General features: G+C 38.7%; 1 protein-coding gene and 1 pseudogene across 1 annotated transcript; both read right to left on the bottom strand.

Annotated features, from left to right (window-relative positions):
• Window positions 1-2,172: 2,172 nt before the first annotated feature.
• Window positions 2,173-5,815, bottom strand: LOC149230899 (alpha-bisabolene synthase-like). Its single transcript, XM_089376161.1, has 10 exons — window positions 5,563-5,815; window positions 5,169-5,478; window positions 4,607-4,793; window positions 4,370-4,508; window positions 3,707-3,779; window positions 3,492-3,612; window positions 3,304-3,398; window positions 2,645-2,874; window positions 2,439-2,551; window positions 2,173-2,289 (listed from the first exon to the last, which is right to left on the bottom strand). Exons 1-10 carry the CDS (start codon window positions 5,695-5,697, stop codon window positions 2,187-2,189), a joined length of 1,506 nt encoding a protein of 501 aa, XP_089232287.1. The 5' UTR covers window positions 5,698-5,815; the 3' UTR covers window positions 2,173-2,186.
• Window positions 5,816-7,214: 1,399 nt separating this feature from the next.
• Window positions 7,215-12,779, bottom strand: LOC149230898 (glycine-rich RNA-binding protein GRP1A-like; annotated as a pseudogene).
• Between the last annotated feature and the right edge of the window lie 263 nt (window positions 12,780-13,042).

Genomic DNA, 13,042 nt, shown 5'->3' with positions numbered 1-13,042 from the left:
CCCAAACACACAACCCCCGCCAATGGATGTCGCAAGAGTTAAAAAGTACAGGACATCTTTCAAACCAGGCACACTATTGCATCCCTCTTCCCTAACAATGCATTTCTTGATGGCATCAATTGTATTCAAAAGGGATACCTGATAGCCCTCTTCTGATACAAAAAACTGATTCCCATACCTGGACTGTAGCTCATCGAAGGATTGACGAGGAAGTCTGGAACCCACTATTAATCCTGTGCGGAAATTCAGGATGTTTGGGGAAGAGATGTCCTCTACTATAATCACAATCCTATCATCAGGGTGCCATAGGTCCTAGAAGGATTTATCTGAAGGAGATGGGGATGACCCAAACCTTATAAGGATTCTCGTTTTCCACTCTAACTTGTCTTCCAAAGCCTGCAACTCTTGTGAAATCTTCACTGCTTGGGCTGGAGATAAGACCCTAGCTATGTCAATAACATTGGTGAATTTGTTGGGTCGCTGAAGGTCTAGGACTTTTATTGCTTCTGGCTCTTTTGAGGCCATGTTGGATTGAAAGTCTGAGTTTAGGATTTGGGTAATTGCTAAAGATGGTTGCAACTACACTTGCTGAATCATAAAGGTGAACAAGAGAATGGATGCCATTGACAGAGTTTTCTTACCCACATCCTTGAGAATGTTGCTTTTGTGCTGTGAGAAATACCTAGGTTTTTGAAGGTGATCTGAAAGGGGTTGAAGTTGTGGGTTATTGAATCGGGTGTGCATTGACTGATAGAGTATGAGTGTTTTATGCGATTGAAGGTGGGCTTGTAATTGAAAATGGAGAGGAAAGAGAATGACTTAAAAGATATACTTAGTGGCATTTTAACCGGGGGTGGAGAAAGACTCGGAATGCTCTTGATGGTTGCTTGCTGAGGCTTGAGCTTGAGTTTCCATGAGATACTGGAGATGGGTCTGATCACGAAAGACCGAATGCACCAAAAATCTGAGCCACCTGATTCCACCTGTAAGGCCAGGCACACACTAGAATGAACCAGTAGAGTTTTGTAAGATTACTCAAAGATGGACGAATACTTCCTGATAAATCATTTGAATTCATGTCCATACCAAAATCAACGAGGATTCAAAGTGTTATGTTCATTGAAAATAATCTATGACATCCAACTGAATATTTGATAAACAGGAATATTTTTGGTGGAATTTTACAGAGTGCGATGGTGTTTGAATTTTAATAGAAAAGAGAATTTTTATACACGCTATTACCCAGGATCAAAACAATTGACATTCTGAAGGGAAAACTATTTTCTTAATGTGATTAGGCTGATAATCAAAATTAAATTCTTCGTCTTTTGTTGGGAGAGACACTTTGTAAATAATGTACCAATTCTCTTTAATGTTAACCACCTCCATAGTGTGATTAAGGTAAAATAATCAATTATTTACCAAAGTATTAAATTTCTAAACTAATTCTCTTTAATGATAACCACCTCCATAATGTAATTAAGGTAAAATAATCAATTATTTACCACAGCATTACATGTCAATCTTACTGCATTCATCATTTAAACATATTTAACCCAAAAACTTGATTAAATAAAATATTTTTTGAAAAAGAATGTGTCAGCTTATCACAAAAATGTACTCAGGTACTCCATTTGCAAAAAGCCATTCACTGTTTCCTGAAAGTTTAAAGTGTAAAATGTTTAATAGTCGCACCATATTAAACTAAATTTCGCAATCATATAAAAACTGTAAAAACGATGTAGCGTAAAAATAATCAGAAATATCGTCTTGCAGTGATTCGAAATATTTTCCAGACCACCCAGGCATTCAACTCGAACCTGTTACCTATAATTATTTATTACAGATACGTACTGGAAACAAGGCTCTCTCGGAGGGACAACAAGTCTATACCCACATGCTTTCGAGCGTATTTGAGCCTAATATTTTCTTTAGTACGAAACTTGTGAACCTATATGCCATGTGCAATAGTCTGCCGGATGAACGCTTACTGTTTGACAAAATTCCAACAGCTGTGGAGTAGAATCAATCAAAGAAGGAATTAGAACAAGTTTCATCATTCAAAGAAGGAATTATAAGAAATTTGAAACTGAGTAAGTAATTTCTTTTCTAATTTCTGAGTAATTAGAATAGAGTGGATATATACTACATTCTGGAATAATAGCATAAATCATTAGGTTGGTTTATTACGTAGTGACATGCTTCATCTCTTTTTGATGAATTGCCTGGATAATGTTGAAGTCCTGTTTAGCCAATTCTAAAATCTTTTGGTTGTTTACTCTGGGCAGCCTGAAATTGGATAAAAATGGAGCACCTGGTCAGTCTTATTATTATTATCAGCCAGGCACGAAAGGAAAGAACCTGCAAATTATGCTAAATTTGGGAAAAAGGATGAAGAGAAATTATGAAAGTGAAATTGAATCTGGGGTCTCACTTACTTATAAACACTTTTGGCTAAGCGTGCATAATCTGAACTATACCCTTGACAATATCTCTTTGCTTCTACTCTGGAAACACTGGCATGCCAAGAATTCTCCAGCTCGTATTGAATCTGGCAATGGTAAACAAAATATTAGAAACTCATTCAATCACTTCCGTGGAGAAAAACAAATAAGCGAGTCGACATGTCTGGACAGTAGGTTACCTCCTGGCTTACGTTTTTCTTGTTGTTCCATGCAGTGAAAATCTCACTTTTCTCAAGAGCTTCTCTTAAATATTTTGTGGCAAAGTCTCTAGCTTCATCCAAAATAGTTTCTCCAGGGAATGCGAGTTGGGAAGCTCTATACAGGCTCAACATGCTTGCTACATTTTTGTTAAATTGACTGGTTGAGCAAAAGAAATGCCCATCGGCATCTTTGAAGTTGTCGAAAACAACTGTTAATACGACGTGCAAAGGTTAGAAGAGAGAACAGAAGATGATGATGATTTAAAGGTTAAGTCAGATTTTCCTAAATCTCTGGAGCACTGAATTCTCTATTGCCAATTTAGGGAATATTCTGTATGGATAGGAGGAGCATTTTTATGTTATTGTAGATTTCTCTTAATCGTCAGATTCCAAGATATTTTTGGAATCTGGAATAAATACAAGTTTAGCATGAACAGAAATAATTCTAAAATCTGCCATGGATATAAGTTTAGCATGAACTGGAATAATTATGGAATTGTATAGACAGGAATGAGGTCAATTTTTGACCTCATTCCTATCCCTGCCATTCCAGAATCTTTCAGAAAAATATACATACTATACCCCTGGGGATTTGAACTTCTACCCTTTTGCAAAGAAACACAATCCATAGTACCCACCTGGAGTTACACTGTACCGATGCAGCCGAAGAAGTCGAAATCCCAAAGCAGTGATCTCAAGATCTGCAACGGGCTTCAGACTTTCGTTCCAATGCCTGTATGCAGGACATGTCATAAATGTTACGTTGAAGGATTTTTCAGAGAAAATGGGGAAGGGAAGAATAGTGAAATTAAAATTTTTATGATACCTGTAAACACAATCGAGAATTTCCTTGATTTCCTTTTCAAAGTGTCTATCGATTCCAAGGCATACAATATTATCCACCATTAAGAGGCCTTCCAGCAGATCCACAGGATACAGGAAGGGAACTGCAGTATGCGTAGTTAATTAAATTTATTGAATTTTGAAAAGTAAAGCAAGGATAGGGCCAAGATGCAAACAACATGAAACCTCCATACATACCAAAACTGCCAAACTTAGTGAGCACGCTGTTCAGGAATTCAAGGAATTTGATGTCTCCAATGTGCAAAAGAGGCTCTGGTCTATGGTCAGATGAATGAACCACCGGGAGCTCGCATGAGAGTCGGTTTAACAGCCGGTCGAAGGGCGGGGCGTAAGCACTCGACAGATCAACCTTTGAAACGGGCCTTTAGGCACTCGCCCCCAACATACCAAACTTGGGGCGTAAGCACTCGACAGATCAACCTTTGAAACGGGCCTTTAGGCACTCGCCCCCAACATACCAAACTTTCTTTTAGGAGAATGGGCTTATAGAAATACCTTTTACCCAGAGCTTTGAGCAAAGACGTTTCGGTCCCTTACAGCTTTCATCCCTCGGTTGGCCTAACTCACTAACCCAACCACCTTCTCTGGATGTCTTGCCTGGGGAACTATATAGATAGAACTTGGGGCTGGCCCACGCTCGGATGGGCGGAAGAATGTTAGGTAGCTCCTTCTTGCCTGTGGGAAAGCTGGATTCCTTCTGCTGTGAAGCGTATCTATTTGTTGGTTGATTGGCTTGTGGTGCTGCTCTAACCACGCTGTGGAGTTGAACCACAGTTCTTCCTTACCTTTCGTGGTCAAATTCCACTTCCCTTTTTCATGCTATTATGGAGGAATGAAGACGCAAGCAGTAGAAGCAGGTGAGCCTGAGAAAGACCCATCTTGGCTTTGAACATCAACTATTGTTTCCCAGTCGACCATATCTTGTATGCCCTCCAAAGATGACAACAATGTTCCGCCATGAATTTCGTCCCTGGAGAGGCAGGCTGCAACATTCATTTATTAGAATTTGCATAACATTAAGTAATATGGTCTAATTCAGTTGTTGAATTGACAATATGTTAATTTGAATTCACATACTTGGCTAGTTTCTCCTGCCCTTTCATCTGGAGCATACGCACATAAGGCAAGTCGTAGGGAAGTCCGAGGTGCAGAGATTGGGCTTCTCTTATCAAGGAAGGAAAGATGATCTCAAAGTCTGTTACACAACTATCTTGATCGCTTTCATCCTTTATTGCTTCCTGATTGCTTTTTATGAATTCAATGCCTGTATATACAGATCAATGGCAATTGTCATTACAATTAATGACAATTACATGATCACGAGGTTACTGCAAGTTTTATATCCACAAAAATGGCTCTAGGGAAATATATCCACAACAATTGTTCAAAAATTGCTCTCTTGATGCAAGGAAATGAAATTTGAAGGATCAAAATTTTGGTAAATATTTTTTTAAGAAAAAACATGAAAAATTAACCTGATTACTAATATTAACCCTACATGATGACAATGATAAAAAAAATAAAAAAAACAACTCTCAAATCCCAATTTTAATTCTTGCCCTGCTCCACTCACACATCCCAACTTTCCATTTAAGGAGAATTAAAAAGACAACTCTCAAATCCCAATTTCAGTTCTTACCATGCTCTACTTGCACATGCCCAACTTTCCATTTAAGGAGCGCAAGAACACATGAAAGAGTGGCAAGCAGGCGGTCGGACAGGAGAAAGTGTGACTCAGTTCCCCATGAACCATCTTTTAACTGGCTTTTCAAAATCCAATCAACTGTTTGGGGAAATTGCGGTCGAGAAGAACCATCAATGGCGGGCACCCTGGCTACCCATGCTATGTCATAAGCAGATGGGGTGATCATTAAAGCATCTCCTTCACCTGTAAGCATCAGCTTAATCTCACTAATAAGTGTCTCCGCGCGTTCTCCATAGCAAGAATCCTGTTCAATTAACACAGTTAGTGATCATTATCAAAAGTGATATAAATACTTGATCTGATCAGAAGAAAGAATAGATTTACTCACAGTATAAGGGGATTGAAGAGATTGCACAAAATCGTAATCCCAGACATTTGGATGAGGATTGGCCGTCCTCCTGATCACACTGCTGCTGCTGCTACCTGTCGACAGAGTAGAAGAAGCAACAGAAACGCTAGCCATTACAGCAAATATTAGCTATATGCACTGGAATGGAATTTGGCAAACAAATTTTGCTTGCTTGATTGGCTTGCTTCGTAGACAACTGAGTCACCTGCTGGTATTATGTAGGTATATATAGTGGCCTACGTCGATGGAAGGAAGCTCAGGCGGGGAATGTGATGAGTTGAGTTGAGTGACTTCCAAATTGTGCATATGCTAAATAAATTGTTGCATGTGAGTCAAATTATTTTGCCCCGCACACCAGGCAGGCAACGAAAAGTACGCAAAAATACTTGCACTACTCAGTTCATCTTTCCATGGACGCTTTTGCGACAATTCCTGGAATGGAATAATTATGGAATTGTATAGACAGGAATGAGGTCAATTTTTGACCTAATTCCTATCCCTACCATTCCAGAATCTTTCAGAAAAATATACATACTATACCCCTGGGGATTTGAACTTCTACCCTTTTGCAAAGAAACACAATCCATAGTACCCACCTGGAGTTACACTGTACCGATGCAGCCGAAGAAGTCGAAATCCCAAAGCAGTGATCTCAAGATCTGCAACAGGCTTCAAACTTTCGTTCCAATGCCTGTATGCAGGATATGTCATAAATGTTACGTTGAAGGATTTTTCAGAGAAAATGGGGAAGGGAAGAATAGTGAAATTAAAAATTTTATGATACCTGTAAACACAATCGAGAATTTCCTTGATTTCCTTTTCAAAGTGTCTATCGATTCCAAGGCGTACAATATTATCCACCATTAAGAGGCCTTCCAGGAGATCCACAGGATACAGGAAGAGAACTTCAGCATGCATAGTTAATTAAATTTATGGATTTTTTAAAAGTAAAGCAAGGATAGGGCCAAGATGCAAACAACATGAAACCTCCATACATACCAAAACTGCCAAACTTAGTGAGCACGCTGTTCAGGAATTCAAGGCATTTGATGTCTCCAATGTGCATGAAGACGCAGGCAGTAGAAGCAGGTGAGCCTGAGAAAGACCCATCTTGGCTTTGAACATCAACTATTGTTTCCCAGTCGACCATATCTTGTATGCCCTCCAAAGATGACAACAATGTTCCACCATGAATTTCATTCCTGGAGAGGTAGGCTGCAACATTCATTTATTAGAATTTGCATAACATTAAGTAATATGGTCTAATTCAGTTGTTGAATTGACCTATAGGTTATAGAGAGCATTGGCATGCTGATACTGTGTGAAGGCACTTATTAGTGCTCAGCCAATAGCAGAACAAGCCCAATGTTACATAAGTATCTATATTGAAACAGTGTGCAGAAACCCATTACACAAAATTTACGACAAGAATGGGAGTTACAGAACAAACCCTATGCTACAGAGACCTGCCATCAAAACACCCCATCCAGAGGACCATTAAAGAATACTTGAACCAAAAATAAAGCGTCTATATGTGACATCAGAAACCAAAACTATTTTGTGAAAATGCATATTCAGGTCATTTTTAAAAACACTGGAAATTCACAACCTGGGAAAAAACCACCATGAGATAGTAAAACCGTATAGTGCATATTCAGATTGCAATTACAGACGTATTAGAACCATATTTTCTGCTTCGATATAGCTCATCGAGAGCAACAGAGATCCAGATCAAAAACCAGATAGAGTTTACAAAACATTGAAATACCAAGCCCAGGGACAGTTACCAGCATATAGCTCTACCACCAATAGGATTATTAAAGAACCAAAACATAAGACCACTTGCAGACAGAAAAAAACCCTAGCGTAGCATCATATTGCCTATCTCCTCCAGCTACCACCATCGGAACCACCACCACCATAGCGAGAACCACCACCACCACCATAACCGCCACCATAACCACCACCACCACTGTAGCTGCCACTACCACCATAACCACGTTCGCCACGATCACGGCTTCCACCGTAACCCCCACCACCACCGCCCCCACGGTAGCCACGAGAGCCACCGCCTCCACCACCGCCCTCGTTTCCACTGGACTGGGCTGGATTAACGGTGATGCTCCTCTCGTCAAGCATCTTGCCATTCATTGCATCAATGGCGTCCCTCATCGATTGCTCATTGTTGAAGGTCACGAAGCTGACTCCACGGGATCAACCGGTTTCCTGATCACTTATAATTTGCAGAAAACAAATCCAGAGACAAACCCTCAGAAAAGAACTTTATTCTTCAAACCCAAAACCCCGAAGCAAACCATAGTTTTGAGAAACCCTCAGAAAATGATTAAATCTTGTGTTAGAGCCTAGATTTACCTCAGGCTGAAAAGGTAAGATCCTAGGTCCACATCAAACCACGCTCAGCCTCATAGCTAGCCCTACGAGGACAAGAGAGGGCTCTCTCCAGGTCAATCTCAGCAAAAGATAACCGATGGAGATGGAGATGATTGAAATACGAACTAATTTTAGGCTAGGTATGAAGTGCAAAGATTTGATTTCATTTTTTGGGAGTTTTGTTGGAATCAAGGGAAAGGCAAATTTGGGTCCGGGGATGAGGCCAAATTTTTGCAGAGTTCCGGTTGGGGCAAGGTAGGCAGTAGTTTTGATGCTATAGATTAAACGAATGGATGGAAAATACCACTGAGGAGCTGAAGAGGGCAAGAGGGTACCAAGAATCCTCTTCAAACTGAAGAAAACATTGAAAACTAAACAAAGTTTAAGGCAGAGCACCACAAACTCATGAATTCTACCTTTGTCTCTCAATTTGTTTAATTTTAGAAGCAAAGAGAAGGGAAATGGCATACATAAAGCATCAATGAACTTACAATTACGTGAAGAAAAACACCATCAAAACACAGAGCCACAAGGATCCCAACAAGTGCTGCAAAACCCTGGTCTTTCCTTTGCCAAAAACGCTGAAAATGAATGTACAATGAAGTGCCAACAATTCCCAAGTGTCCAACCCTCTACCAAAATCCAACCCCTACACTATGAAATTCATAAAATATATACATTTTATCATCCTTGTACTAAGGGATTGAGCTCAACCATTTTCTTCAAAATAGAATTAGTTACATTAAACTTGGGCCGAATTTCTGAAAATAAGTATTGAATATGAACTCGTATCTCCTAAACCATAGCACTTGTTACAAAACGGAAAGAGGTTTTTGTAGATAAGGTCATTTTGGACAAAAACCTCTCTCCAATTTTGGAAATTCATTTCCAGTAGCTCGTAATCTGTTCCACAAAATCATCTCTAAAACAAAAAATCATTAAAAATTTAAATCTGTGAAAATAAGCTGTAAAGATCTAGTCACATATCCCAATCCATGACACCCGTGAAAAAACTGAAAGAGGTTTTTTTTATATGGCTCGTGCTTAACAAAAAAATTCGTTGGTTTTGCAAAATTACTTTCCATATGTTGTAAAATGGCCCCGCACTAAAATGACTAAAACAGTAAAAAATATGAAAATTTTTCTTTGTTTAAATGTAGGCTCCAAATATCAATGTATATCTCCCACATAGTAGCACCTGTGCATAAAATGAAGGATTTTTTTTTTATTTGATATGCTATGAACAAAAACCTCTTTCACGTTTGAAAAATTCCTTACCATTATTTCAGAAATGGATTTTGTACTAAACTTGTCATTGTGTGCAGCAACTAACCTCAAAACATGCATAACCAAGAATCACTCATTCATTTCTTCTAATCCAGGAACCGGTTACGAGATTGTGATATACCTTTGGAAATATTTTTTCGAGATTCTTCTAATGGACACACTTGTGACATGTTTTATGCTGAACATCATGTGCAAAACATCTAACAAAACCAGACATAGTAAGATCTCATGTTGATCCATGGTGACAGGCTGGAAGACTGGAACTAACATCGGCTCCAATGGGGATGATAGCTCATTGGAGCTGCCAAGAACTACAAATCTCTAGAAAGTAGACAATGCCTCTTCCATTGGGCATGGATGGTCAAACAACTGCAAACCCAAAACAACTCATACCAATCCAAAAACATATACATACTGCAACTTGTACATAAACAAATACTGAAAATTGAAATGCTGCCTTGGGCAGCTTATTTATGTACAAATCTAACCCACTTTGCTGCAAAATTGATAAATCAAGTAATGTTGTAATGCCATATCAACCAATCAAGTAACTGTAACAAGGATGCTGCTTGAAATTGCTTCAACTAGGACACAAATGTAAATGCTGACAGCCATACATGCACATAATGAGTCTGGTTATGTAAAAGGCAATCTGATCTATCATTCAAACTGGAAAAAATTTCCATGTACACTACAATAGGATCGAAGAAACCAAACTCTATTCGCTGCCCCTACTCCTCAACACAGACCGCCAACTGCAAACTGTCAATGCAAACATCCACGGGGAGCTCTATTGTTTCTTGTTTTGAAGGAGGGAGAATTTCCAAGAACTTTTTGGGATTTCGAAATTCATATGATTGGATCTGATCATTTAAATATTGAATCTCCTTCTCAAATTTTTCAACAACTAACTCAAAGAAACCAGTTTTAGCTTTAGGAGGAAACTTCGGAGATCTCAAACATTGAAGCACGACAATGAAAAATACTTCATTAATTTCAAAATCGACTAACTGATCTCTAACTTCTTTGAAAGCTTCAAAAAACACAGGGTCTGCCACATACCCTACCATTTTATTTTAGTTCATGAACGGATCAGTGAACATTGGAATATCTGGATTGAGTTGGAATCGCCAGGTGAATGTTTCAGCCTTCATATCTATCTGACTGCTATCCACCATCAACAATCAGATTTGAACTTGATACATGTTACTAGGGCAATTTGCAAGTTAGATATTCCATTTATAAGACTAGACCTCGAGATTGACTGAAGTAGCTTTTATCTACTTGCACTAATGCAAAGAAAAAGCATTTCGAAGGCTACCTGGCTAATCTTCAGACTCCGTCTGTAGTCTATAAGACAAGGAACACTAACAACAAAAAATTTCTTCCCTAGTATGGTCACCACTATGTTAGAGCCTAGATTTACCTCAGGCTGAAAAGGTAAGATCCTAGGTCCACATCAAACCACGCTCAGCCTCGTAGCTATCCCTACGAGGACAGGAGAGGGCTCTCTCCGGGTCAATCTCAGCAAAAGATAACCGATGGATCTTGAGATGACTGAAATACGAATTAATTTTAGGCTAGGTATGAAGTGCAAAGATTTGATTTGATTTTTTGGGAGTTTTTTTGTAATCAAGGGAAAGGCAAATTTAGGTCCGGGGATGAGGCAAAATTTTTGTATAGTTCTGGTTGGGGCAAGGTATGCAGTAGTTTTGATGCTTTAGATTAAATGAATAGATGGAAAAGACTGCTGAGGAGCTGAAGAGGGCAAGAGGGTACCAAGAATCCTCTTCAAACTGAAGAAAACATTGAAAACTAAACAAAGTTTAAGGCAGAGCACAACAAACTCATAAATTCTACCTTTGTCTCTCAATTTGTTTAATTTGAGAAGCAAAGAGAAGGGAAATGGCATACATAAAGCATCAATGAACTTACAATTACATGAAGAAAAACACCATCAAAACACAGAGCCACAAGGATCCCAACAAGTGCTGCAAAACCCTGGTCTTTCCTTTGCCAAAAATGCTGAAAATGAATGTACAATGAAGTGCCAACAATTCCCAAGTGTCCAACCCTCTACCAAAATCCAACCCCTAAACTATGAAATTCATAAAATATATACATTTTCTCATCCTTGTACTAAGGGATTGAGCTCAACCATTTTCTTCAAAATAGAATTAGTTACATTAAACTTGGGCCGAATTTCTGAAAATAGGTGTTGAAGATGAACTCGTATCTCCCAAACCATAGCACCCGTTACAAAACTGAAAGATATTTTTGTAGATAAGGTCCTACTGGAGAAAAACCTCTCTAAAATCTGGGAAATTCATTTCCAGTAGCTCGCAATATGTTCCACAAAATCATCTCTAAAACAGAAAATCATTAAAAATTTAAATCTGTGAAAATGAGCTGTAAAGATCTAGTCACATATCCCAATCCATGATACCTGTGAAAAAAATGAAAGAGGTTTTTGTTATATGACTCGTGTTTAACAGAAAATTCCATGGGTTTTTCAAAATTACTTTCCATATGTTGTAAAATGGCCCCGCACTAAAATGACTAAAATAGTAAAAAATATGAAAATTTTGCTTCGTTTAAATGTAGGCTCCAAATATCACTGTATATCTCCCACATAGTAGCACCTTTGCTTAAACTGAAGGAGGTTTTTTTTATTTGATATGCTATGAACAAAAATCTCTTTCACTTTTGAAAAATTCCTTACCATTATTTCAGAAACTGATTTTGTACTAAACTTGTCATTGTGTGCAGCAATTGACCTCAAAACATGCATAACCAAGAATCACTCATTCATTCCTTCTAACCCAAGAACCGGTTACAGGAGTGTGATAGACCATTGGAAAGATTTTTCCGAGTTTCTTCTGATGGAAACACTTGTGATATGTTTTGTGCTGAACATCATGTGCAAAAAATCTAACAAAACCAGACATAGTAAGAGCTCATGTTGATCCTCGGTGACAGTTTGCGAAGACTGAAACTAACACTGTGAAAAGTCAAAACCCCAAAAGCAAACCCTAATAAAACCTATCAAATTCAAAACCCCAAAAATAGTAAACCCTAATTATGACAAAATGGACATAACCATGAGAATTCGAGAGATTAATACACAAATAATGGCTTTACCTTGGATTCCATGACTTCGCCATAGGGGCTGAAAGCCTCCTGCAGGCTTCTGTCGTCAGTAGACCATGCAAGACCTCCAATGAAGCATCAAAACTCAACATCTGTTGAAGCCATCTTCTCAGACTGAAGTTTAAGAAAACTTGACAGAACAAGAGAGAGCAAGAAACCACTAACACAGGACCAGATCCAGGACCAGAACCGAAAACGAACAGAACCAATACGAACCAGGGACAGACCGCCCCATAAACGAGTGAGAAAGTAGGGTTTGGGCTAGACAAGAATGGTGCCATGCTAATATGGGCCTTAGATTTGGAGTGAGGCATCACAACTGTCTGTTCATCCCAAACCCAACCGAGAAGAATGAAAGAACATCGAGTTTCTGCAACGAATTGGTAACCACCTTGATCGAACGACTGAACCTTTTGCAATCATCTAACATATAATCTTGTGGTGCACAAGATGACAGGTGTGCAGAAAGGGGAGTTGATTTCAGAGGGAAACGCCTTACGACAAAAATATTTAGATGATTTTGATAAGAAAAATATTCTAATCTCAACTATGTATATATCATATAAAGTAATTATTATTAATACTAGAAATTGCTCCTAAAGGTGCAAAGATACACCAAAGGAATAGAACA

Source organism: Pinus tabuliformis, chromosome J (genome assembly GCF_031772625.1).
Source record: "Pinus tabuliformis cultivar Carrire ecotype Pingquan chromosome J, CPIR1, whole genome shotgun sequence".
Taxonomy (NCBI): domain Eukaryota; kingdom Viridiplantae; phylum Streptophyta; class Pinopsida; order Pinales; family Pinaceae; genus Pinus; species Pinus tabuliformis.
The sequence above is the reverse complement of the archived record's forward strand: the minus strand, read 5'-3'. Positions and strand labels throughout refer to the sequence as shown.

Bases quoted from the DNA above. Each gene is read 5' to 3' on its own strand.
- LOC149230899 (XM_089376161.1), bottom strand. From the start codon at position 5,697: ATGGCTAGCGTTTCTGTTGCTTCTTCTACTCTGTCGACAGGTAGCAGC. The intron at 5,479-5,562 runs GTGAGTAAATCT...TTAATTGAACAG, and splicing joins CTCTTCAATCCCCTTATACT to GATTCTTGCTATGGAGAACG. The intron at 3,399-3,491 runs GTATCATAAAAA...TCCTGCATACAG, and splicing joins ATTCTCGATTGTGTTTACAG to GCATTGGAACGAAAGTCTGA.